Genomic DNA, 27098 nt, shown 5'->3' with positions numbered 1-27098 from the left:
ATCTATGAGCAACTTTCAAGTCAAAATATGCTATTAATTTTGACTTATTAAAAAGAGGTTAAATAGTTCAAAAAGATGCCATTCATTTTACCTTTGGTAATCTTTACATTAGCCAAAGAAACCCATCTGGTTGCATGTGCAGAAATGTTCTAGCATTAGACTTTTCCACTGGCATACATTTGTAGATCACTTAAGAAGGAGGAAGGGAGGAAGACATCCTCTGTACCTGTTTATTTTAGTTGAAAATAATTGGTAGATTTACTAAACTAGCATTTTCACTTTGCAGGGACAGTTTCACTTAGATTAGTGAATGTAAATCTGTGCTGACTTCTGTCATCAAATAATCTGTAAGCAAAAATCATATTTCTTTAAGATATTCTTACCGGTGATTGGGCATTCTTTGCAAAGTGAATTTTTACCACAGTCACAAAGGTAGCTGAAAATTCCTTGTAAAGTGAAAATGTTTTTTTCAAAGTGATGGTGCTCCACTCTTTTAGTGAATCTATGCACAACAACAATTTAAATTTACCAATCACAGGAGTTAACCTCTACGCCCTTAATAAATGTGAAGATGCGCTTGTGTAGCATATGTAGTTCATGAAAAGTTCATAAGGCGTTCATAAAAATCCCATAGGAAAGGTGTTTTACTTCAGCAGGCAACTCCACCTGAGACAGTAATAAATCTTAAAAGCCAGCAGCTACAAATACTGCAGCTGCTGACTTTTAATATATGGACACTTACCTGTCCAGGGAGCCCGCGATGTTGGCAGCCGAAGCCGATCTGTCCGTTGGCTCTTGGCTGCTGCTGCCACAATCCTTGGTAAGGGAATCCGGAAGTGAAGCCTGGTTCCCTACTGCGCATACAGGAGTCACACTGCATGTCCTCACTAGTCCCTGCTGTCTTCTGTCTCGCAGAAGACAGCAGGGGAGGAATGCCGCTGTTATCTATGCCAGGAAGTGGGAGAAAATACCTGTATTAGACAGGTATCTGCTCCCTCCTCCCCCCTTAAAGGTACTAAATGTTACACCGGAGGGGGGAGGATTCCAAAAAGTGAAAGTTCCATTTTTGTGTTGAACTCCACTTTAACAAGCCAAATGCAAACTTACAGAAAGATAACATCAAAGAGCTTATCTGCAGCCATGCCACATTGGATGGAAGCTGTTCACTGGAATAGCCGCTTGTGACAGAAAACAGAGTGAGGAGAGCCACTGTGGGACACAAGGCAGGATGTGACCTCACACCTGGGGTGGGATGATTGCTATGGTAACAAGTTTTGGAAAGCCTATTGAATCAAAAGAAGCCATGGATTGAGAAAAGAGCCAATAGAGTTTTGAAACACATTATCATAGCAATCAGCCCACCCTAGGTGTGATGTAACATCCTACCTTATGTCCCGCAGTGACTCTCCTCACTTCTTGGAACATTGGATTTGGCTTTTTAATCATAATAAACCTATTGATGCTGCACTAAGCTGGTGCCCCCTGTGTTCCTTTTTTCCTTTAGTGAATCAACACCATTAAAGCTATGGAAAAAATAGGAATATTACAAACTATGCACTAAGCCCAAAGATCATTTAGCCAGAAAGAGCTTGGAGTGCCCATATAGACCATAACTAGCCATATTGTTGATGATCATTTTATATTTATGTATATTTTATAGATAGCTTTAAACTACAACAGACATTCCTTCATCATTCATCACCCTAGCATGAAAAAGATAGCTCAGTAGCAGGGTCTTGGTATAAAACCTATTTTTTCTATAAGAAAAAATGTCACTAAGGATCTCTGCAGTTTGCCACAGTCTTTAACTTTGACTCAACTTATAAATGTATTTGATATGATTTATTTGACATTGTCCTGTTTGTATCTAATATTCTGACATAAAGACAAGAAATCAGTGGATTCTAGCAATAATATATATTATTTAATCCACATATCCTGCATTTAGATAAAACATGCTTGTATATGTAAATTACATTCCTCACTGTTCACAGCAATTACATTAGCCATTTGAATATACATTGTAAAAGAAAAAGGCATGCACTCTCAATTTATTGAAAATATTACTTAGGTATATTACACTAAAACTTTGACCATGGCCATATTTGTAATGCACAAGCATATCTACATTTTACTCTTGCAATTATCTGCCTAAGTCATGAATATTTCCCTTTAATAGAATTTATGATTTAAGAAGCTTATCTTATTTTTAAGTATTTAATTGGATGAATTTAAACCCAAAGAATACCAAATCAGATTTAAAACTACTAAAATAGAAATTGCATTGCCTTACAAAGCCACGTTTCATTCTTGCTGTTCTATTATTATATAGCTGGGCTTTCAAAGAGAATTTTAATACCGCTTCTCTCTTCTGTGCAAGCTAGCATATTTTGTGTAATGTTGAAAAGTGCCCTGTGCACAAGTGATATATGTGACAAGTTGTATAAACAAAACAATTACTGAATCTTTGCACTTTTGACTGGATATGGCTACAAAACAAATAAAGTGTTCTGCATATGATATTAGAAGAGAACGCTATTATATATTTGGTTGTAAAGCCTGCTTGCTAGGGAACAACACTACAAGCAAATGGTGTGGTGATAATGAATTGATGTATTACTGACAACAAAAATACAGAAATAAATGTCAAAACAGATGAAAAAATCAAATATAGCATAATATAATTTATCTTTTGATATGTTTTTCATTTTTTTTAGCTAATACTAGATCCTAGATGTTCAGATGAAGCATATTTATAATCCGTTTTTTTTTTTTTTTCATTCATAGATTTTGTCAAAACTGCCCCAATATAATTTTATTGTACATTCTATAAAAATATTTAAAGCTCCAGGAGAGAATACCACTTAAGTTATTTAAGTAAGAACATGATTTGGTCCCTGACATTACAAAAGTTGGTCACCACTGATACGGACTTTCCATATTCCATGTGACATTACAAAGGGAAATCCTCTATCACCTAAATGAAACATAAACTTTAAAAAGGCTCTGTACATACAAAGGGATTATCTAGTTTTTAAAATCCTTTATCCCTCTTTTATTTTCTTGAAATATTTAACCTTTAGTTATAGTTTCATTTCTCAGTTTTATTAATATGGTGTATGCTAATTGAATTTTATGTCTTGACTCTATATAGATTCCTCATATGATTGATATCATTGCATTGCAGTGACCTTAATCCCAATTACCAACAGGATCTTCAGTTTGCCATTGAAGCTTGGCTTTGTTCTGCTCATCAAAGTGAAGACTCCAATTTTATGTCAACAGAATATCTGCAGCAATGTATATAATTTATAAATACCCAGAAAAAGGAGTTTTATGCAGCTTTTCTGGAGCAATGCTGATTACATGCATGCATTTTACATTCCTATTAAATCAAAAATTTTTTTTTTTTTTTCTATGTAACCAGTTTGTTTGTACTTTGCAGTGCTTTTATTGTGAAGAAGTCTGGTTCACATTTTATCTGGCTCATTGATGATTATAATGAAGATGTTTATGTTTATTGTGTTGGTTTTTATAAAATGCCATAATCATAGTACATTTCAAAGATGTTCTATGCCATTTTATGTGATTGGAACATAGCAACAACTATTTTCACACATTCGACAAGCTTACTAATTCCAGATAAACATTGGGTTTATCGGTCTACAGTAAACCTTTTATTTTGTAAATGTAATGTTTTTACCATTAAAAGCTGTCTCAATGGGCTTCAATGCATTATTATGATATAATTTGATATGATGTCATTAAAATAAAAATGCTCTTTAGTATTACCTTTTTATGTTTGTTTTTCTTTTTATTATCTTTATGTTTCATAACCTCCCATTTGCACCAAATTATCAAACAAATATATATTGTGGATATATGAAGGAGCAGAAATGGAATTCCATTGTTCTGGCCTCAATAAAATTGTACAAGAAAATCTTAATAGATTAAATTGAAATACTATGCTCAACTGAAAGCACTGTCCACTCTGCTGCTTATAGTTATGGTCACTGAGCCTTCTGTGCATAATCAAGTATGATGCTGTCATTCCCTCACTACACTAAAATTGTCTCTAGAGAAACATAATGTTACCCATCAATAGCTACCTAAATATTTTCTCAATAGAAAATCTAAAAAACTGTTTAGTTTTTCCCTGGTCCACCATATGACCCTAAATAGTGAAGGTGAAAAGAAAGTCTGGCATAATCACATGACATGGTTATATGTCACTGGAATGTGAAAAGGACTGGGTTCAAGCCGAGGTCTAGAAAGGGACGAAGATCAAATATAGCCCAAAAGTATTTGATGTTTTGGTAACTAATACTCTTAGTAAAATGGTTTTAGGAGCCGGAGATATCATGTGATTGTAGCACCCTAGTGTTATTAAAAGGGTATATACATTTTTAATTTAACTATTTACAACTATTGTATGGCCATTGTTTTGCTTGTGTTTTCAGAATAGACATTAAATTGCTTTAGCTGAACATAACGTTGCCTACCAAGTTCATCTCCACTATCAAATTTCCAAAAATGATTCATTATTTGCTTAACCAAAGTTTTTGCCTGCTATATTATTAAACACAGAAGTACAAACACATATATGTATTTACAGAGAAATACTAGAAAAGAAAATAGAAGAAATTAAACGTTACGCCACAGTCTGTGTGTCTTGAAGCTCAGAAATGTGCTACAAAGTGACAATTTCAGCTCTGTCTTGCCAAAAAAACATACAGGGATTCATTTTGTAAAGGCAAATCAGCTGTTCAAATATGTGGCTCACTTTTGCAAGTGAATTTTTGCTCTGCAAGGGAATTGTTCTCTTAGCTTAGTGAATGTGGCAAGAATTCACTTTGCAATTAATACCCAATCATCTGCGAGGAAAAAAAAAATGTCAGCAGCAGAGCTTCATCTCATTCACTTATTTGCCTTTAGTATATCAACCCCACTGTTTTATATCAAATGGTGTCATTTTCTATATGTGTAAAGAAATTCCCCAGTAAATCATCTGATCCCTATAAAAAATATTTTCTTCAATACAGACTAAAATCTGAGTATGTTTCAGAAAATAGTTTTAATACAATGCTAATGACTGATAAAACATCATTGTGAAATATTGGACACAAAAAGTATATATATATATATATATATATATATATATATATATATATATATATGCACATTCTGTACTCTAGTCCTTGCTTTGCAGAATTTAAGTGCAATCAAAACATTATAAAATAACTATATTCATTAAAATATTTGTCCAGTGCTCTTATGGAGCTAAAATTGGTTCTGTTCTCTGTTGTTTGAATGTAAAAGCTATTCATATTTACATATCTCCACACTTTCTAAGGACAGTATAAGTACAAATTAATTAGAAAATTTTAATCAGAATATAACATCAAGGTTCTCTTTAACAAATTACAGTAAAAGTAAAACTTTCTCTTGCGGAGCCTGCAAGAAGAACACAATTACAAGATAAGTTGATTACCCCATTCATGCTAAACATTTGTGGAAGGAGGAATCTTCAATGATGGCTTTTGTATTTAGGCAGCCACAACACTTACAGTTGCCTGAATACCTGACCAATGACAAAACATCTGATAGGATGCAGTCAACATTTGGTTGATTACTTTCCACTCAGCTCATTCAATATTTAAATTGACTTTTGTTGAGATGAGTAGTGCTGACAGGGCCACCCATGGCTTGAATGTCAGCTAATTGAGCAGGAATTTGCCAAAATAAGAGCCATTTTTGACCAGCTTCCAGTGAGCGAGGAGGAGCAGAGCGGAGAGATGCTGATTGACAGTCATCATCTCTCTGCTTCTGGAGCTGTAAGGACCGAGCCATCAGTGATGTTCGAATGCTCGTTTCTCATTGTAGAGGCGCCGGGGGACAGATGTAGCATCAGACCGATGCTGCATCCACCTAGGTAAGTAGGTAAGTGATGGGGAAAAACCCCAAACCCATACTTCTCTTTTAAGGCTTAACTTTCATAAATGTGTAAGCTTTTACGAAATATGTGTAGCCTTTACAAAATGGCTTTGTTTTGTTTTTTTATATTTTCACCTGTTGGTAAAATGGAAAAGATTTGTGTGTAATTTTTTTGAAAATGTTGCAACCTTCTGTGTTTTTGTAGATCATCACAGCTCTCTAAATTTTAATATTTTTCATTTACTTTAGTCAAGCTATTTGCCATCTGTTAATTTAAAGCATTTTTTAGTGCATGATAATTGCACATCATAACCCCATTCAGTGCTAGATAATTCCTCAGATAAGGGATTAACACAAAAAAAGATTTATCTTAAGTGTGCAGATAAAAATAAATGAAGCATATTGATTTCAGCAATTTTGCACATTTGAAATGAATTTATATTGAAAGAATCAATAAACCTAAAACACAAGTTGTCATTTTCTGAATCAGCAACTAGTGACATTCACAAACATGTATGCAAAATATTTAAAAATGTTTTATAACTAAAAGATAATTGAAGTAAATCTATATTTATTCGGAAGAATTTCTTCACAAGTCAACCTATATGTCAGTAAAAAAAAACTGTTTTAAGATATGCTAAGTCTAGAACAGTTAAATATTTAATTGTGAATGCTAAAAGGTACTCTTCCATAAAGGAACAACTTGTATTTTAAGCTTACTGACATCATGGCTTGATTTCGAATCTTTCCACTTACAGATGTACCATACTTTTCTGTTCCAGCATGACAAATTAATTACATTCAACATGTGAGAACTCATGCACACTGTCACAGTATTACTTTTTCAGAGGCCCACCCAATAAACTCCATTGCAGGAAGGTGGTTTAATATATACAAGGCTGCCCCTTTCACCTCTCTGGGGAATGCAGGCTATCATATAAATTTAATGTTTGTCAACACAACAGTGCACATTAGCAGATAGAAGATGCACAGGGGTCTATCCTTAGACTGCTGAAGTGCATGCAGTCCTGTCCCATGGTGGGAAGGCATTACAGTCTGCAGTCACTATAGGGGTGAATTAAGACAAACTTGCACAATCTAACATCATCAGACCACTGAGTGGGCTGAAACTGTGAAGGTCAGCTCTGTGCATGAGCCCTTATAAGGATATAGAATCATTCCATGGCAGTAAACATTTCTGCTCTGCATTGGAATCAAATTCATTACATCTGTATTTGTAAAGACAATGGGTTAGTTAGCCACATTTGAAATGGAAGTGATCTGTTTATTTTGCAGCTACTTTATTTATGGAACTGTAACTGGTGAAAAAAAAAATGGGTAAAAAAAGTATCAGCTTAGAAAAAAACTGACAAATATGCAAAGGATTATGGAAGCATGCAGTGGTTTTGCTAAGATTGATAACAGTAAGTAAAAAATGTAACTAACGTATTACCAGTTTGTGCCATAAATTTAGCAGCATCAGCTTGTTCCTGGGTGACCCTTTTCTCATGAACAGATCTTGGTCGCTGACTTTTAATTGTATGATCTCCAATCATTCCAAATTCTAAAGACAGAATAAAGGTTTATGAGAGCTTGTGTGTAGACATTTCTCAAAAAAAAAGTAACAGCACTCATGTCTCATGCAATATGTACCTAAACATACTTCCATAGCTGTGATACAGTTTGCACAATATTAAAAACAATTAACATTGAAGTAGCTATACTATTCATAATAATTCTACACATATTAGGTTATCAAAGTCAATATCAAGTGAAAGTTTCAGTTAAAATAACTATGGCAGAAAAAATATGTACACAGCGAATTATGTCAAACATCTCAATCATTACCAGCATATATATAATATGCAGAGATATTAGTTATTCATTATAAAATGTGATATTTAATCAAGGGACAAGTGACATGGGCTTGAATAATATGGAGACATGAGCGTGGCTATCACAGATTAAAAAATGCAAAAGAAAAAAAATATGACTCTTACTATTTAATAATCCTGTGTCAAACAACAGGCAATCACTAACTTGTGATGAAATACAAAAACAGTTTACAGAAGAAATCTCTTTTCAGACTGCCATGTCAATTAAATTCTGTAGTAGTAGTATTAAACAACCTCCTGCTCTTTTGAAATGTATGAGAGAAATTTAAATGTTTTTGTTTCCAAGACTTTTAAAAAAAATGTTATATATTTAATCAAGCTATACAATTTTAACAATATGTTCATAACATAGGGGAGTTTTGTTTAACATTATAAAGAAAAAAAGCCATAGGGTTGCAAAGCAAAAAAGGGAAAACTGGAAAGATGTAAGCAAAATCATAAGAGAGTGCATGCTGCAAAGGCAGAGCTAGAGTTTACAAAAAGAATATAATTTATAAAAACAGCTTTTGTGTCATGTTGAATGACAAACAATATTGCATATCAATGCATTTATAAATAATTATCTTGGGAAATTATCACCATGGTGTTAATTGTCAGCTTGTTGATGTTAATACTACACTAGAAAGAAAAATAATTAACTGTTTCAATTTAGAAAAAAAATGCATTTGTTATCTTTGCAGAAAATAACAGCTTGTGACTGGCCTAATTCATGTTCTCAAAAGCTATGTAAACAAGGCTTGCTTAAGAAAATAGAAATGTATATATGTTAAACAAATTGGGCTGCTTTGGTGTTGTATATTACTGGTCAATCAGTGGAATTATTTCAATTTAACTCTACAAATAGTATCTTAACTACTAGCCGACCAGCAGCCTCAGTTATACTGCTTCAGGTTGGCTCAGCTGGGCAAATCATCGTAGCTGTACGTTGCTCCTTTAAGATGTCACAGCAGGCATGCGCATGCTGCCACGTGTACCCACAGCTGATGCACATGCCTGGTGTGCACGATGACCGCCAGACACCCGCGATCGCTTGTGACAGAGCAAGAATCGGGATATGTGTGTGTAAACACACAAATCCCAATTCTCTCAGGGGAGAGGAGACAGATCGCATGTTCATACTAAGTATGAACATCGATCTCTTTCCTCCTCTAGTCAGTCCCACCCCCCTACAGTTATAACACACCCAGGGAACTCAGTAAACCCCTTGATCGCCCCCTAGTGTTAACCCTTTCCCTGACAGTTTCTTTTATACAGTATTCAATGGCTATTTTTAGCTCTGATCACTGTATAAATCTCAATGGCCCCAAAATGTCTGATCTGTCCACTGCAATGTCGCAGTCCTGCTAAAAATTCCAGATCGCTGCCATTACTAGTAAAAAAATAATAATAAAATTGGTATAAATCGATCCCCTATTTTTGTAGATGCTATAACTTTTGTGCAATCAATATACACGTATTGAGATTATCTTTACCAAAAATATGTAGAAGAATACATACCTGCCTAAACTGAGGAAAACATGTGTTTTTTTTTATTTTATTTGGGGATATTTATAATAACAAAAAGTACAAAATATTTTTATTTTTTTTAATTGTTGCTTTTTTTTTTGTTTATAGCGCAAAAAATAAAAAACGCAGAGGTGATCAAATACAACCAAAAGAAATCTCTATTTGTAGGGAAAAAAGGACATACATTTTGTTTGGGTACAATGCCTCATAAATTGCACAATTGTCAGTTAAAGTGATGAAGTGCCGTATCGCAAAAAATTGCCTGGTCAGGAAGGGACAAATCTTTCTGTGGCTGAAGTGATTAATTAATATTTATTAATGGTGTCCACACACCATGGGATTAAGCCATGGGAGCCCTAGTAAGGAGCTTTTTAACAGATTTAACCATGCACGTGTATGACCATAACTCACTGAATCAGATGTTTGGTATTGAAATCTAACTATACTGAATGGGCCAATGAAATACAATGTTGAGTTTTCAGGTATGATAGGTTGCATATCACCAGCACTCCAAAATCTTCTTTAATCTTACTTTATTGTAAATTTATCAGTAGAAGTAATAATCACATTGTTTAAACTATGCAGGATCCCCTTCATCATGTACACAGTGACTGACTGCTTGACAAAGGGGACCCTATGTGACCCTAAAACAATTTGACTGATGATTTTAAATAAAATTATATCACCATCTCTCTGATTACTACAGAACCCTTATTGCTGAACCTATGTCACTACTACCAGATATGGTCATCATGAAAACAATTCCATCTGATTTTCCATATCTACCTAAATGGAGGCTTCTAAACACCTGCTCAGTGGTAGTAGTTGATACATTTTGTATACTTCTAGAGCCTTACAAGAAGGAATATCATTAAGAAACAAGTAAACTCCCCCTACCCAGTGCATAACTTCACTGTAGATCTGTATAAGGTCACCAAATAGGGACTTGTCCTGCATCAGGTCTCCAATTAGCTAAATTAGCTAAAAAAATATACATTTGAGCAAACAATGCTTTCCCATGCTTTCTGAATGAATGCTCTAATAGTAAAATTGTAGTACTTCGGTTAAAACAGGATGCTAAAGGGAATTGGGGCCAGTATACAGTATGCACAAGGGCTTCACCCTTGCATGGTCCATTCTCTATAGGGATGCCAGTTTAGTCAATCATTGTGAATTTTTTTTTAGGTAATAAATAAATAAAAAGCAGAATGGAGAAAAAAATCAACATAAATAGGTCTGGGCACCATTTGTATTAAATAATAGTAGCACATTTTAGTGAACATGGCTGCATATTGAACCTGGGCCATTGATTTGCTCATATATACTTCTCTTTTTATAAAAAATGGACATGCTAATGTAAATCCTATGCCTGAAAACCGTTGGTCACTTCAAAAACACAGTCAAGATAAAGGAAGATAGTCAAAGTAATGTTTTAATACACATATGTATGCTGAACAAGTAAACCAGGGGATGCAAGCTTTAAAAAAAAAAAATAGGACGTATCAGAGAACTCATGCAGGAAGATATCCCTACTGGTGTACAAGGGAGAGCTAAGAAGGTAGAACATAATCAGAACATGATCTGCAATTAAACACAACTAAAATAAAAATTAGCAGTGGAATTGGAGTTAAAATTGGATAAAAAAAAAAACAATAACATCTGTACGCATAATACCAATCAAAAAAAGAATACTTCTGATTAGTCCCAATTAAAAATAGTTCTAGATAAAAAAATAAAAAGCTGCTCAGAATTACCCTTTTTAGCTTTAAAGTATATATAAAAATACAAAAACAGCAATTCTACAAAATTCTACCTATATATAGAAATGATAGATAGCCTGTACTAATTTTTTTTTGTTAATTTTACGTGGCTCTCTTTTAAACCAATTCATAATATCCACAAAACAACTGAAATCAATGAGAAAACAGTACATAAATGTGTTAGAGTAGTACATCAGTTTTGGTGGCAGGGAGCTGAAAGTACCAGTCTTTTACATCTATGTGCTGAATAACCTTTGACTCCCATTGTTTGCTTTTATGCTTCAATGAACTCATTGATGGACATGGCAATATCTGAAATCTGCTGAAAATTGAAAAATATGTTTCATCTTAGTAAGCTCAAGGCTAAAAGACTATGAAACTACTTTAACAAAATATGAATCACGTATTGTAACTACTAGGCACTTTTAAGTTAAGCCAGTCTCACAGAATGATAGGGAAAATGGCAAATACGAGAGACATCATTGCAGTTGAACTATAGAAATGTTTAGATCATAGGCCAATTCTATTTAAGATGGCAGGTAAAATACTACTGCATAAAAGTTACATCTATTTCAGTTAGTAAATCCAGTATGAGCCCTCTAATTTCTGCTGGGTGGAATATATGGGGTAATAGACTATCTTTCCAGAAATAAAAATGATTGTTTGATTGATTGTTTTGTTGAAAAAAAAAATTTTCATAGTTTTCCAATGCATTTTGGAAATCATAATTGTACGGCCAATAAAAAAAGTTTTGAAATGTGTCAATATATGTGTTCTTGTGTAGTAGATGCAGGGCATTTTAATTAGCCACTAGCTGTTATCTTAACCACTTAAGGACCAGGCCTCTTTTTCGGACTTGGTGTTTCCATGTTTAAAACAGTTTTTTTTGCTAGAAAATTACTTAGAACCCCCAAACATTTTATATTGTTTTTTTTCTAACACCCTAGAGAATAAAATGGCGGTCATTGAAATACTTTTTTTCACACCGTATTTGCGCAGCGGTCTTAGAAGCGCACTTTTTTTGGAAAAAATTCACTTTTTTGAATAAAAAAATAAGACAACAGTAAAATTAGTCCAATTTTTTTTCATACTGTGAAAGATAATGGTATGCCGAGTAAATTGATACCCAACATGTCACGCTTCAAAATTGCGCCCGCTCGTGGAATGGCGTCAAACTTTTAGCCTCAAAAATCTCCATAAGCGACATTTAAAAAATTCTACAGGTTGCATTTTTTGCGTTACAGAGGGGGTCTAGGGATAGAATTATTGCTCTCGCTCTACCAATCGCGGCGATACCTCACATATGTGGTTTGACCACCGTTTTCATATGTGGGCGCTACTCACGTATGCGCTCGCTTCTGTGCGCAAGCTCGTTGTAACGGGGTGTTTTTAAAAAAAAAAAATTTTTTTCTTATTTATTTTAATTTATTTTATTTATTTTTACACTTTAAAAAAAAAAAAAAAAAAATGGATCACTTTTATTCCTATTACAAGGAATGTAAACATCCCTTGTAATAGAAAAAAGCGTGACAGGTCCTCTTAAATATGAGATCTGGGGTCAAAAGGTCCTCAGATCTCATATTTGGGCTAAAATGCAACAAAAAAAAGAAAAAAAAGAAAATCTGACATTTAAAAAAAAAAATATACCTTTAGGAGGTATGGGCGGAAGTGACGTTTTGACGTCGCTTCCGCCCTCCTATGGTATAGAGACGAGTGGGGGCCATCTTAGCCTCACTTGTCTCTATGCCCAGCAGACTGAAGGACCCGATCGCCTCCGCCGCTACCGACGGCTCCGGTAAGCGGCGGAAGGTGCGGGAGGGCGGCGGGAGGGGGGGTGGCACCTCTCCCGCCGCCGATAGCGGTGATCTCGCGGCGAATCCGCCGCAGAGACCACCGTTATCGTACAGCCGACCGCCGCCTGAAGAGATGGATATCTCGGTTGTGGCAGCAGCTGCTGCCGTTACCGAGATATCCCTCTTCAAAAAATGGACGTACATCGTCGTGCGGCGGTCGGCAAGTGGTTAAATGGTCCATTTGCATCTGCAAATCCTGGTGCAATAATGCATGTTGCATTAAGGCAGGCCATTCATTTAGATGTGCTGCCAATGTCAGAATGCCATGTAGTGCACTACTATGCGTTATTGTGTGCTGTACTGGTGGTGTATTGTTAAGGTGCATTTGGGATGCCATTCAAAATGAATGGTTCCACAACACAGCAATGCACATACCATATGTTACCAGAATGTAATCATGTAAATGGGTCCTAAAGCTGGACTCCTTGCATATATAAAGTAAACCAGTTCCATATTCACTCATACATCTTTACATGTATTTTCTTTAAATACAAGCACTGTGAGTACTTGTTTGTGACCTGTTATTAGCCTCTTGCAGTCCCTGTATAGCAGAAAGAGCCAATCAGTTGTGCTTCAATGCAAGCAGCATGCTGATAGAAGTAGAGAGCATAATGACCAGGAGATAGCCTAACCAGTCTACAGCTTCATTACCTGCCCACTTCCAGACTAGGGCGAAGGACAAGACCTATGTGGTTGAACTGGATGTACTTGTGTCTTTTTTCAACCTGACTAACTATGTAACTATGTAACCTGTAAGAGTTACTTAATTGTAGCTAAGAAAAATCAGATTTCATGCTCTTTCAGATAGTTTTGTACTACTATGTAAATGTCAGAACTGGATGAAGAGAAATACTATTTATTTGGCAGGTGAGACAGCTTCCATATATGTATTTAATCTGCGTATGTAGCTGTTACCTTTAGTTTAGCTTTAAAGTATTTTATTTGCATGTATTTTCAGTTTGATCTCATGTAAAACAATTAGTAAGGGTTTTCACTTTTCCTATTGTGTTTCATTTAGTGTTTATTATGCAATATAAGGATTGAGGCTTCAGGTATAAAGGCCTAGGCATTATAGTGAGAGGTCTCGGGTCTCTCTGAAAGTGAACAAAATCAATGTAATTTAACCAACTAGTAATGATTAAAATCTCAAATTATTTCTAGAGAGGAATGGCTCTCTAAATTGAACCTAATGTACAACACAATAGGAAAGGGAGGAAAAAATAAATAAATGTATTGTCTATCACTTTTTTTCTTCCTCTGCAGATAATGTGTTTCAATTTCAAATGTGCAATGCTTGTTTAGAGGATTTGAAATCCTGTTGCCTTATACCTTTTTATTTATCAAACTAGGGTGTTTTCTATCGTGGTTAAATTTCATAGTGTATGTTCAAATGAAAAATCAGCATTTTTAACAACTTCAAGATAAACTTGGGCTATAGACTATTTCTCAAAATGTTTCTAATTAAAACTTTGGTTGAGACACATGGCAGAAAAATGCATAGGTTCGAACATTATTGTTTTCAGCTTCCTAAATGCAAGAATCAATTAATAGTCTACTACTATCTGTCAAGATATACTGTACATAATTCATAAATAAGACAACATTTATAATCTCAGTGTATGAAAAATACACAAAGGGGGATTTACTAAAACTGGTGCACACAGAATGTGGTGCAGCTGTACATAACAAACAATGAGCTTCTAGGTTAATTGTCAGCCCTTGTACACATGGTCGGAGATTCCGACAACCAAATCCGTCGGAGTAATTCTGGAAGTGATGTTGCATACACACGGTCGGACTAAGTTGTCGGAAAATCCGATTGTACATAACGTGATGACGTTATTTCGTTACGACGGGACTACGTTCAGGTTAGTAGCCAATAGCTTTGGTCTAGGAATTTTATCTGAGCATGCGCGGCACTTTGTCCGTCGGAGTAGGCTACACATGATCGGTGGTCCGATCGGAGAATTTTGTCTGAAAATTTTATCGGCAATTTGGAAAAGTTGGTCCGTCGGAATATCAGTCCGATGGAGACCACACACAGTCGGAATATCCGACAAAACGGTCCGATAGGACATATTCCGTCGGAATCTCCGACCGTGTGTACAAGGGCTCAAAGCTTACTTGAACATGTTGAAGTTAGAGGCTCATTGGTTACTATACATAGCTGCACCATATTCTGGGTGTTCCAGTTTTAGTAAATCACCACCAAAGATTTCTATGACAAAATTCTCAGTATGTGATAATAACTGCTAAAGCCTTTAGGATACCACATGCTTCCATACATTATAGAGTCCCTTTCTGACCAGCTGCTCCATTCATATAAGCTTTAATGAACATTATCTAAAAATGATGGTGGGGATGAACCTATCAATCATCTGCTCATACTTCATTTGGTACAGATTCTGTGAATGATGGAGCTGGGGGGAAACAACACCTTAGTTGCATTGAACCCCACTGCACCTGAAGGTTATGGCAGAAGGGTTGGATGGGGCAGGGCTGAGAAAGATTTTCACTAGCAGAAGAGGAATCAGCACAAGTAACGCATCCTTCTAACTTTAACTTATGTCCCTGTTTTTGCTGTTTGTGATTTTAGCTGCACTTAGGCTTTGAATCTAAATATATACATCTAAATGGGACCATAAAGGCATGTGGAGGTGTGGATTGCCATATATCTAACACTTTTGAAAATAATATATTTTAGTATCATATGAATAAAAACATTACAATCTAAGATCTAAAAAAAATGCAAGGAAAAAGTCAAGATGTATTTCGCCAAATGTATGCTGTTGTAGAGCCTTTGGTATATGTCACCAATAATTTAGGTTGATTAACCAAAGGAAAATAGGTGGTTCACTTCTCAAGGGAGGTTGCACTTTGCAAGAGAGTTTTCATCAGAGCTTAGTGAATAGGATGATATTTCACTTTGCAAACACTACCCAGTCATGTGCAAGTTAAACAATGCAGTTTTGCTTGCATGTGATTGGAGGTTTGAAGCCAGTAGAGCTTCACCCCATTCACTAAGCTCTGGGGAATATTACCTTGTAATTTATCTTGCCTATAGTACTCAACCAAAACAAAAAGAAAAGGAGGAATTGTTTCAGATGGTAAATACCAGTGTTACACATTTTGCATATATAGGGCTTCTTCTCCTGGTTTCCACAAATTTTTATGTAAACAAGCACCTCTCATCCTTTCTGAATGTGATACCAAGCAGAACCTTGTGGCTAACTTGAAAGAAAAGATTTGGAACAAGGGCAGCCCCACCACCCTGGCAGACTGCCAGTGCATATTAATTGATAAAATTTTTTAAATCTTTTCTTCATAATTACCATAACAAGATAAAGATTGATAGCACACACCAAAGACCCTAAGGGTACTTGTATGGGCACAAGTACACTAATGTAAAAATTATTCTAGATTTATTTCAATCAAGGGAGTGTGGCGTAATGTAAAAATACTGACCAACAATGCTGTTTGTTTACACATCAGTAAAACCAAAAAAAAAGCCTCGTTACCAAAAAATGCTGCTTTTTTTGGCAGCAGTGTGCAAGAGGTCTAAGCCCTTGTACACACGGTCGGAGAATCCGTCGGAATGTGTCCTATCGGACCGTGTCATCAGATAATCCGACTGTGTGTGGTATGCATCGGACTGATTCCGTCCGAATATCCGTCGGACCCAATTTTCCAACATGTTGGAAATATTTCCCGACCAACTGATTCGATCGGACATACTCCGATCATGTGTAGCGAATTTTGATCGGACCAAGTGCCACGCATGCTCAGATCAAATTCCTACATCAAAGCTATTGGCTACTAGCCTGAATGTAGTCCCATCGTAACGAAATTACGTCATCACGTTCTGAAAGATCGGATTTTTCTACAACTTAGTCCGACTGTGTGTATGCAACAGTTTCGGACACAATCCGTTGGACTAAATCCGACGGACAAAATCCGAAAGAATTTGGTTGGCAGAATCTCCAACCGTGTGTACAGGGGCTAAGACTATATCAGTTTGTTGAAATAAATATTGCAGTGAATGTTATAATTTTTGACCCTGCCATACCAACATAATTAAAGCAGAGTTCCACCCATTTAAAAGTCAGCAACTACAAAAAGTGTAGTTGCTGACTTTTAATAATCAGACACTGACCTGTCCTACAGTCCAGCAATGAGGGCTCATGAAGTCCTACTCCTCTCCCCCTCCTCTCCGAGACACTGATATTGTAACTGTGGGCGCCTGGCTGTGGCTTCACAGCTGGGAGGACACCGCGCATGCGAGAGCCATGCTGCATGGTGAAAATGGTAAGGCAATCTTCTGGGACCTGTGAAGTGTCCCAGAAGATTTCAGGGAGGGAGAAGTGAACTTCCCAATGGCTCCACGGAGCCCAGAAAGGAAGTGGGAGCTGGGTGTCCAAAAACAAATCTGCCCCCCCCCAAATGTGGTATGTCAGGGGGTCACCATCATTTAAGTTCCATTTCTGGGTGGAACTATGCTTTAAGCATGTAGTTCACTATTATATCTTGCTCTTTTACAATATTGGTTTTAGATCCTATGGTAATTTTTTTTAAATCTTGTGATAATACAATATATTATTATTATTTTCTCTTCTTTTTTGAAATTCCTACCTCAATTCCTACCTCAATGTGTCTTTATAGTCCCATTAGGTTGCCTATATTTAATAACAATTACCTTTTTTGTTTTTTGTAGCATCTATTCAGTGCCCCCCCCCCCCCCGGTTTGCAGGCACTTTAGCTCTACATGCATGCAGTTTAGCAATACCTGCATGGTATTTCTTAGGGCAGGTTTCCTAAATTTTGCATTCAAAAGAGAATGATCACTTGCCACCATCAGAAAACAAAAGAGGAACACAACTGGGAGGCAGGGACTTACAGTGCTGTGAAAAAGTATTTGCTCCCTTCTTGATTTTTTATTTTTTTGCATATTTCTCACACTTAAATGATTCAGATCATCAAACTAATTTTTATATTACAGAAAAATAACCCAAGTAAATCCAAGATACAGTTTTTTAAATTATTATTTCATTTATTAAAGTAAAAAAGTTGTTCAACCCGGCCTGGCCATATGTGAAAAAGTAATTGCCCCCTCCCATGCTGAATCATGAATGAACTGTGATTAACCAACATTTTTTGGAAATCTGAGTTACATTTCACTTGCCACACCTAGGCCTGATTACAACCAGACCTGTTCAACCAATAAGCCACATAAATAGAAGCTGTCTGACAAAGTGAAGCAATATAAAAAATGTCAGGAACAGATTAGAAACAAAATAATGTACATGTATCAGTCTAAGCCTTTGTACACACGGTCGGAGAATCCGTCGGAATGTGTCCTATCAGACCGTGTCGTCGGATAATCCGACTGTGTGTGGTATGCATCGGACTGATTCCGTCGGAATATCCGTCGGACCCAATTTTCCAACATGTTGGAAATATTTCCTGACCAACTGGGCCGATCGGACATACTCCGATCATGTGTAGAGAATTTTGATCGGAGCAAGTGCCACGCATGCTCAGATCAAATTCCTACATCAAAGCTATTGGCTACTAGCCTGAATGTAGTCCCATCGTAACGAAATTACGTCATCACGTTCTGAAAGATCTGATTTTTTCGCCAACTTTGTCTGACCGTGTGTATGCAACAGTTTCGGACAAAATCCGACGGGCAAAATCCGACGGGCAAAATCCGACGGATTTGGTTGTGGAAATCTCCAACCGTGTGTACAGGGGCTAAGAAGGGTTTTAAAGCAATTTCTAAGGCTTTGTAACTCCAGTAAACCACAGAAGAGCCATTATCCATACATGGAGATAACTTGGAACAGTGGTGAACCTTCCCATGAGTGGTCGACCTACAAAAATTACTCCAAGGGCATGACGACGACTCATCCAGGAGATCATTAAAGAACCCATAACAACATCTAAATAACTGCAGGCCTCACTTGCCTCAAGTAAGATCAATATTCATTATTCAACAATAATAAAGAGAATGGGCAAAACTGGCATCTATGGGAGAGTTCCAAGGCCAAAGCCACTGTTGACCAAAAATAACACAAAGGCTCATCTCAGATTTACCAAAAAACATCTTGAGTATCCCAAAGACTTTTAGGCAAATATTCTGTGGACTAATGAGACAAAAATGTACAGCCTTTCATAACAAGAACATAATACCAACAGTCAGACATGGTGGTGGTAACGTGATGATCTAGGGCTACTTTGCAGCTTCAGGACCTGGACGATTTATCATAACTGATGGAACCATGAATTCTGAGCTCTACCAGAAAATCCTAAAAGAAAAGGTCCAGCCATCAGTTTGTGATCTCAAACTCAAGTGCACTTGGATTATGCAGCAGGACAATGATCTGAAACATAACAGCAAGTTCACCTCCAAATGGTTCAAACAAAGAAAAATTTAGATTTTGGAGTGGCCTAGTCAAAGCCCAGACTTAAATCCAATTGAGAAGCTTTATCATGACCTTACACAGGCCGTTCATGCTCGAAAACCCTCCAATGTGGCTGAATTAAAACAATTCTGCAAAGAAGAGTGGGACAAAATTTCTCCACAGCAATGTGAAAGACTCATTGCCAGTTATTGCAAAAGCTTGATTGCAGTTGTTGCCCCCAAGGGTGGCACGATCGGTTATTAGGTTTAGGGGGCAATTACTTTTTCTCATAAAGCCAGGCATGTTTGGACAGCTTTTTTGCCTTAATAAATTAAACTATTATTGAAAAACTTCATTTTATATTTACTCTAGTTTTCTTTGTGTAATAATAAAATTAGTTTGATGATTTGAGTCATTTAAGTGTGACAAATTTGCAAAAAACAAAAAAAAAATCAGAAAGGGAGCAAATACTTTTTCACAGCATTGTAGTATTTTCACCCTATAACAGGAAGTACCTGGATCACCAGACATTATTTCATTGAATTCTGCAGATTTAAAAATACTGAAATTGACTTCTGAAATTGCTATAACAAGCCAAAACCTATATCATATTTAACAATGTGTCCTACATATACCTTAAATCAGTTTAGCTGAAAAACATTTTTTTTCTCTAAAGCTTTAATTGCATTACCTACCTGTGATAAAATGTGTTCCACAATGTTCAGGCTGTTGGATTCTGTAGAAATCTTTATTGCAGGACTGCTTTGACCTCTTCTTGCTGCTGAACTGCTGGTGCTGTGAGGTTTAACAGCTTTGGATCTCCAGGCTCAGCTGCACTAAAAGATGATCAAATGAGGACACACACCCTCCTGCCCTCCCCTCCACTGAGAAAAGTTCTTTGCACTTACACTGCTCATAACATGATCTGTGAATGGTAGAGGGAATCTTGTGACTGATCAGATGTCTCCATTCAGACATCATGTTACAGGCAGTGTCAGATCAAAAGTGGATGTTCAGCAGCAGGAAGAGGACAAGGCAGTCCTGCAGTGAAAATTTCTACTGAACCAAACAGCTTTAACATTGTGGTACATGCTTCATTATAGGTAAGTAAAGTAACTAAAGCTGTAGAGAAATGTTTTTTTTTTTTTTTTATTTATATTAAATGAATCAGGTATGTTTTAATATTTAAATGCTATGTTTTTTTTATTTAAATTAGGTTGTATTAGTGTCCTTTACTGTTACTTTTTTTTTTTTTTTTTATTACACTGACTAGTACACAGTAGGACATTATATATATTTTTTTTACTTTCAAAGTATTTTATTTTATTTTCAATGAAATACAAACACTGGAAGATTGAATTAAAAAAACAATGCAAACACTTGTTCTGACGATACAGCCTTAGACATAGGACAATTGTGTTAATGAGGTGTATAAAGATATGGGCTAGAGTCCCCAACAGGACCCGCTAAGGAAGCCTAGTGGAGCTCCTGTTTCTGGAAGGTCCCTAAATTTTTTTTATACATTATTTATATTTTAAAGTAAAACTTTAAATTGCATTTTGATAATTGTAAAGTATAACATGGATGCTTGATTGTGTACAGTATGCTTATTCTAGAAGCTGTTTCCTATTAAATTGTTGCACTGCAGTTTGCGGTAAGATCACAAAGACAGCAGATAGCGTGAAGAATGTAAAAAAAAAAAGATCTATTGTATGCTCAAGTAAAATCATCAGAGCAAGACTACCTACTAAAGTCACTGAATAATCTAATGATGAGTAGTGCTCAAGGCATAGTACATGTTTTTCATAAGATAAAGATATAGTTCAGTTTGCCATCTACTGCACCAAAGTCATGAAACTTATAAATTCCTGTAGAATACTAAATAGTATGGGACTTTAATATGTATTTAGCTTGATTAATGCTGTCTTTAAATGTGTTAAATAAAATTAATTTATTGAATCAGATGCTGCGGGTATTTACTTTTTTTGTTTTAACAGTAGCTTGCCAAACATGTGTTCTGATCAATATCTAGTCAGCTTAAGGGCCATATAAAGAAATATATAGTATACGTTTAACCCAATCCTGATATGATGTTTGCAGTAAACATCACTGGATGGTTGGCTGGTGTGGAAATGATTGCATATATAATTTAACTTGTGTACAATAAAGGTATACTTATTCCACTCTGTTGCAAGTGAAAGGGTGCAAAAGGGATGATAAACCTATACACAAGCCCCCAGTGGTGATTAGCTTCAGGTGATACACATTGATGAATTAAATCCTCCTAAATAATCTGAACTTGTTTATCTGCAGCTTTCTTTCCTTCAAAGCACACAATTTAGATACTATTTCTAAGTTTCCAAGAGACAGGGGCTGAGATGTGATATCACACTCTGCACAACACATAGCATCAAGCTGAGTGTAATATGAGACCTGAGTGGAGAGAAAAGACACACCCCACTCTACCCAGCCTCATGGGCAAACACAACACAATGCATATCTGAGGCTGTCAATTGCCTGCTGTATGTTATAGGGTGGGTGGACTTCCTTCCAGAATTGCCTTGTGTCTGGAAAAAACTGGCAGCAGTGACTCCTGTACATAGCAGAAGAAAGAGAGAGCAGACAGGATCCACACTAAGTGCTATGGACAGAGGCAGGTATTCACTCTGTGAGGATATTTGTTCATTTTTAATTTTAGAGATTTATAGATTTATAACTATTTTAACCAATTAGGTCCACAGGTTATCCTCTGTTCATCAGACAGATACATTTGCTACATGGTTGGCAATGATTTAGAAAATACATAATAATACAGACAAATTCTTCAATAGAGAAAACAATGATATTTTCTGACCACCCCTTCTGGGAGATCTCGGTACCTTACTTTCATTCTGATGAAGAATCTCAGTATTTTCTGAGTCAATTACCTGGAACAAGTATGCAGCTCAGAAGCTGCATATGTCACACAGATCCCTACAGTGTGATGCCAACTTAATTATATACTGTATTACTTGTTAATAACCACTGCCAAAAATAAGATTATAGTGGTTTGTTTACTAATGTGTATTTATTTATTACAGGTACTTATATAGCACCTACAATTTATGCAATGCTTAACATATATAATTTACATTCATATTAGTCCCTGTCTTCAAGGAACTATTATTATAATGATGTACAGTATGCTTAAAAGGATGTTTGGCCAAAACATATTGTGGACTAGTAACTGAAGTCTACTATTCAAATAATGTTAGACAATACTCTTACTAACACAGCTGCATCTATCTATACTGATGTATTAAAGCAGATCTCCACCCAAAAGGGGAAGTTCTGATTTAGCTACTCCTCCCCCCTCTTATGTCACATTTAGCATGATATTTTTTGGGGGTTAAAACTAGGTACCCATTCCCATTTCCGCTTGGATCGCCTAGGTGATCTGAGCAGAAGTTCTCCTGCCCCATCCCTCCTTGCAGTCATCTGGAACACATCACAGGTCACAGATGATTTCCAGACCTTACAGCATAACGCATGCACTGAGCTGTGAGGCTACAATCTCTCACAGATGGGTGCCCATAGTCGAAATGCTGGCACCAGGGAGAGGCAGGAGAGACAAGCAACGGCTCGGTGAGCACATCTCTGGATCATGGGACAGGTGAGTGTGTGTTTATTAAGGCCAGCAGCTACACACTTTTGTAGCTGCTGCCTTTTAATAAACATAGAAACGACTTGAGCTCCTCTTTAAGTTAACAGCTAAGATTACGTTTCCCAATTTTATATTTCTGCACTAAACACCCAATGATTGTTGTAACAGTTGTTTAGGGCCAACTAAAAAATACTGTGTTCCTCTGGATTCAACAATTTTTCAAATTATTACAGTAGTGTCGATTTAGTGCCTTTAAGATACTTTATATTTTATTCGATTAATGGCTATTGTATTGTATTTTATACTTATCTTACATTTTAATATAATGGTTCCTTCAGGCAGGCCCAAAAAGTGGATATTGTTCAACCTGTTAGGTTCTCAGAATCCTATGCTCTGGCTTCTAATGACTTAACTTTAACCTTCAGCGTGAGCTGTATGGTCCCGCTGTTCAGGTGCTGTGCTATGCTTCCAAAAACGACCAAGATCGTGGCTGATAGGACAAATGTCAGTTTGGAGAAGCTCAATCTTTGTGGTGAGTATTGCTTGGCAGCTATTGCTATAGAGAGATCCTCCTGCTGAGGTGGAGTCGTCGGGAACAGTCTACATAGCTATGTTGAGCAGACCAGTAGGCCCTGCTGTTGTGCCAGAGGACAGAACTGTTGGACGTCCTACCTGTTTTCCCCAAGTCCACAAGTCCAAAGGGAACTTGCGCTTGCTTTTAGTAAATCAACCCCAATATTTAAGAAGAGAAAAAAGATAAAACAAGAATTTTACATGCATTCTATTGGATGATTGAAGTGATAGCGGTTTCATCTTACCTGCTAAGAAATCCTTTTACAAAGTAAAAATGATTTTCTTCTTTATTAAATAGCACTGCTAGGTATAAAAGTGCCTAGAGCTTATTGGCTGCAATTCGCAGCTAATATTGGGATATGTGTCAACCATTATATGGCCCTATAGGTTTGGGAATGATACCATTGTTTTTGTTACTCATTATTTGAATAAAGATCTAAGAAACAATCCAGTCATAAGTAAGTACAAACTAAAATCATAATATCAGTTTCAAGAATTTTTGAAGGCTCTTTCTATGTTTCTATCAAAGTGACTTTTGGGGATCCTGGAATACTGCCTAGACAGGTTTAAATGCTCAGAGAAGTGTACAATTAAAATGCTTTTTATAGACTGGCTATGGATGCATCAATTACTGAAAAACTGTAAATTCTTCAGCCAAGATCTCTAGGTACAATTTAAAAATGTACAGTTATTTTATTGCAGCATGTCAAATGACACATGAACTTTCATCCCTTGGTATAATATAATACATTAGCTGTTAAAGCGTATACTTTTTTTAACCTTCATCGTGTTCATACTAGACATATATAGTATAGAAATTACAATAAAATGTTTAATGGGTCTGCTACTTTAGTTTAAAGGCAATGTATGCATTTTTAATGATTTTAGACAAACAGTGCATGTAAAAGTGATCAGCTTGATTGGTTTCAATAATAGTTTGTCTTTTGTTATGTAACTAGTGGTAGACATGAGTCAGCCAACTGACTGAATGCAATTTACTCCCGGTAAAGCAGATGCCTTATCTCCCTAAGTGTTAAAAAGGTAATTGTTACCCATAAGTTATATTTGAAATTTAATATCTCTCAGATATGATTAGGGTTAATGAGAGTTCTTTGACCATGAGTGAAGCTTTAATACAATAACAAAAATGTGTTGGTAAGTAGTAAGAAGGCCTAAACTACACAGGCTTAAAATACACAGCAATTTATCTATTGTACAGGAAAAGGCTAAAAATCACAAATTACATGAAGGAATACAAAGTATAATACTCAAAACATTAATCTACATAACAACAGGACAGAAAAGACATAAGACAAACATTTAGATACAAGTACAAGGGAGATTTTTACTCCCTGTAAAGAAGATACCTTATCTGCTGAAGTGTTAAAAAGATAATCAATTTGAGTACTGTCTTACTTCAAATACTATATATTTATCTCTATCTTAATCAAACTATTTATAGATCAGAAAAAATGCTGGCTTTTTTTTTTTGATTGGGGAACCTAAGGATCAACCTAGTGAGACCAAAATGTTGGCTTATAAATGTTCCCACATGCTATATACCTTTCTATAACAGAAATGTATTGCACAGGGTGAATATCATTTTAGTTTTAGGCAGAGAAGCACATTGTTTAAATAAGCAATATATAAAATCTAAAGTTGGGTACAGATTGTGAGTTTTTTCATTCAACCAGAAGGCTGAACAAAAAAACTCTCATATCATAGTAATCATAGATGTCACAACATATCTAGCCAAGACAGCCCAGCCATGAATGACTTAACTATAATGTAGCAATATATTAAGTGCTACATGTTTCACAGGGACCGCTTCTTCAGGAGCTTGTGTACTTTCTGAGGAGAGAAAACAATCAATAAGTACTATGTATACATTGTGAATATGTATCACAGGTAAATATACAATTTCCATTTCACAAAATATACATTACATAAAATTATTGTCTGAGAGAGAGCAAACCAAAGGAGGGCATGCATGGTGAGCTTCATGTATCATCCAGCTTCAGGATATTCCATCCCTGGCTGTGCAGTGCCCTTCAATACATTGAATGGCTCAGCGTGGAGGCACCACTGGAGAGAACTCTTAGCCCCTCATTTCCCCACTGGGATGCTCACTCCTCGTCCCTGCGGAACATGTAAAGCTTAATATTGGCATCTATGATTACTATTGGAGAGACCTAGTCTGTCGCTGTAGAAAGCTACAGTACTGTTTTTAAATGCTTTTTAATTCTATGTATTAATTGGTAGTAATACTATTTATTGTTTTCTTCTCTTGCTTTTGGTGCCTAGAAAGTAAATTTTTTCACTTTCATCTTTGACTAACGGCTGCATTAAATTGAATCCCAGTTTACTAGCAGGACCATTGTACAGAAGCCAGTCTAATGGTTTGCTTCTGTTGAACAGAGAGGGCTACACATGGATTCAAATGTGTGTGGTTCCTGCTGAACCAGCTGAATTTCTATATGTGTATACCCAGATTAATGCCCCATACACATGGACGGAAATTCTGATGGAAAAGTCAGATCGGATTATGTTGTCGGAAAATCAGATCATGTGTGGGCTCTATCAGACTTTTTCCGTCTGAATTTCCTATGGAAAAAGTTTGAGAGCTGGATGTGAAATTTTCTGACAACAAAATCCGATCTTAATTTTTCCGTTCATGTGTAGTGAATTCCGATACACAAAGTGCCATGCATGCTCAGATAAAATTAGGAGACCAAAGCTATTGGCTACTAGCCTCAACGTAGTCCCGTCGTAACAAATGAACGTCATTATGTTCCCGAACGATCTGATTTTTAGACAGCTTTGTCCGACCGCGTGTACGCAACACCAGTTTAGAACAAAATCCATCGCAAAAAATCCAACAGATTTTGAATGAATGTCCGACGTGTGTACAAGGCATAAGGCTCCTAATGGATCTAGACGATGTAGCCCCAATAACACATGAATTAATGTTATTTTATGTACTTGAATTACTTTGTTTGAGTTTCATTGCTTTTTTTTATCAAAAAAGGTTTTATTGAACACAATAAACAACATCCAATTGTTGCCTTATGAGTTTATGTGAAATCTCCATTAATAGCTGTAAAATATTGTAATTATGAATATATTTAATTTAGCTTGTATCTATGGAGGGCGTGCAACATAGCTTCACAGAAGTGTCTGTTAGACCAGCCAATTTGGTGCCTAGGCTTGTTTATCTAAACAATGGGACCCAAATCTCATTGTTCTACACATATTCACTTCAAAGGATCCCATGTTTGGATATGCTATGAAGGGAGGCCAACCCACAATCAATACTTAACTTCCCGAGAAATGGTCAAGTTAACCACTTTCAGACCGGACCATTTTGCTGGTCAATGACCAGAGGTCTTTTTACAATTTGGCATTGCGCTGCTTTAACTGGTAATTGCGTGGTCATGCAATGTTGTACCCAAACAATATTTGAGTCCTTTTTTTCCCACAAATAGAGCTTTCTTTTAAAGGTATTTGACTGACTCTGCGATTTTTATTTTTTG

The 27098-nt window shown here is 36.2% G+C and overlaps 1 protein-coding gene across 4 annotated transcripts in view; it reads right to left on the bottom strand.

The window, feature by feature from the left end:
- The window catches only part of ADGRB3 (adhesion G protein-coupled receptor B3), a 1271667-nt gene that overhangs the window by 828929 nt on the left and 415640 nt on the right, over positions 1 to 27098 (bottom strand). For 3 of the 4 annotated variants that reach the window (XM_077487874.1, XM_077487872.1, XM_077487873.1), the window contains exon 3: positions 7388 to 7498. The exons of the other annotated variant lie outside the window; for it this stretch is intronic. In XM_077487874.1, coding sequence (XP_077344000.1) covers positions 7388 to 7498 — 111 coding nt within the window. The remainder of the gene's footprint in view (positions 1 to 7387; positions 7499 to 27098) is intronic. 4 annotated transcript variants of the gene reach the window in all.

Source organism: Lithobates pipiens, unplaced genomic scaffold, assembly GCF_037356315.1.
Source record: "Lithobates pipiens isolate NorthernLeopardFrog02 unplaced genomic scaffold, aLitPip1_a1.2 Scaffold_18, whole genome shotgun sequence".
Classification (NCBI taxonomy): Eukaryota; Metazoa; Chordata; class Amphibia; order Anura; family Ranidae; genus Lithobates; species Lithobates pipiens.
The sequence above is the reverse complement of the archived record's forward strand: the minus strand, read 5'-3'. Positions and strand labels throughout refer to the sequence as shown.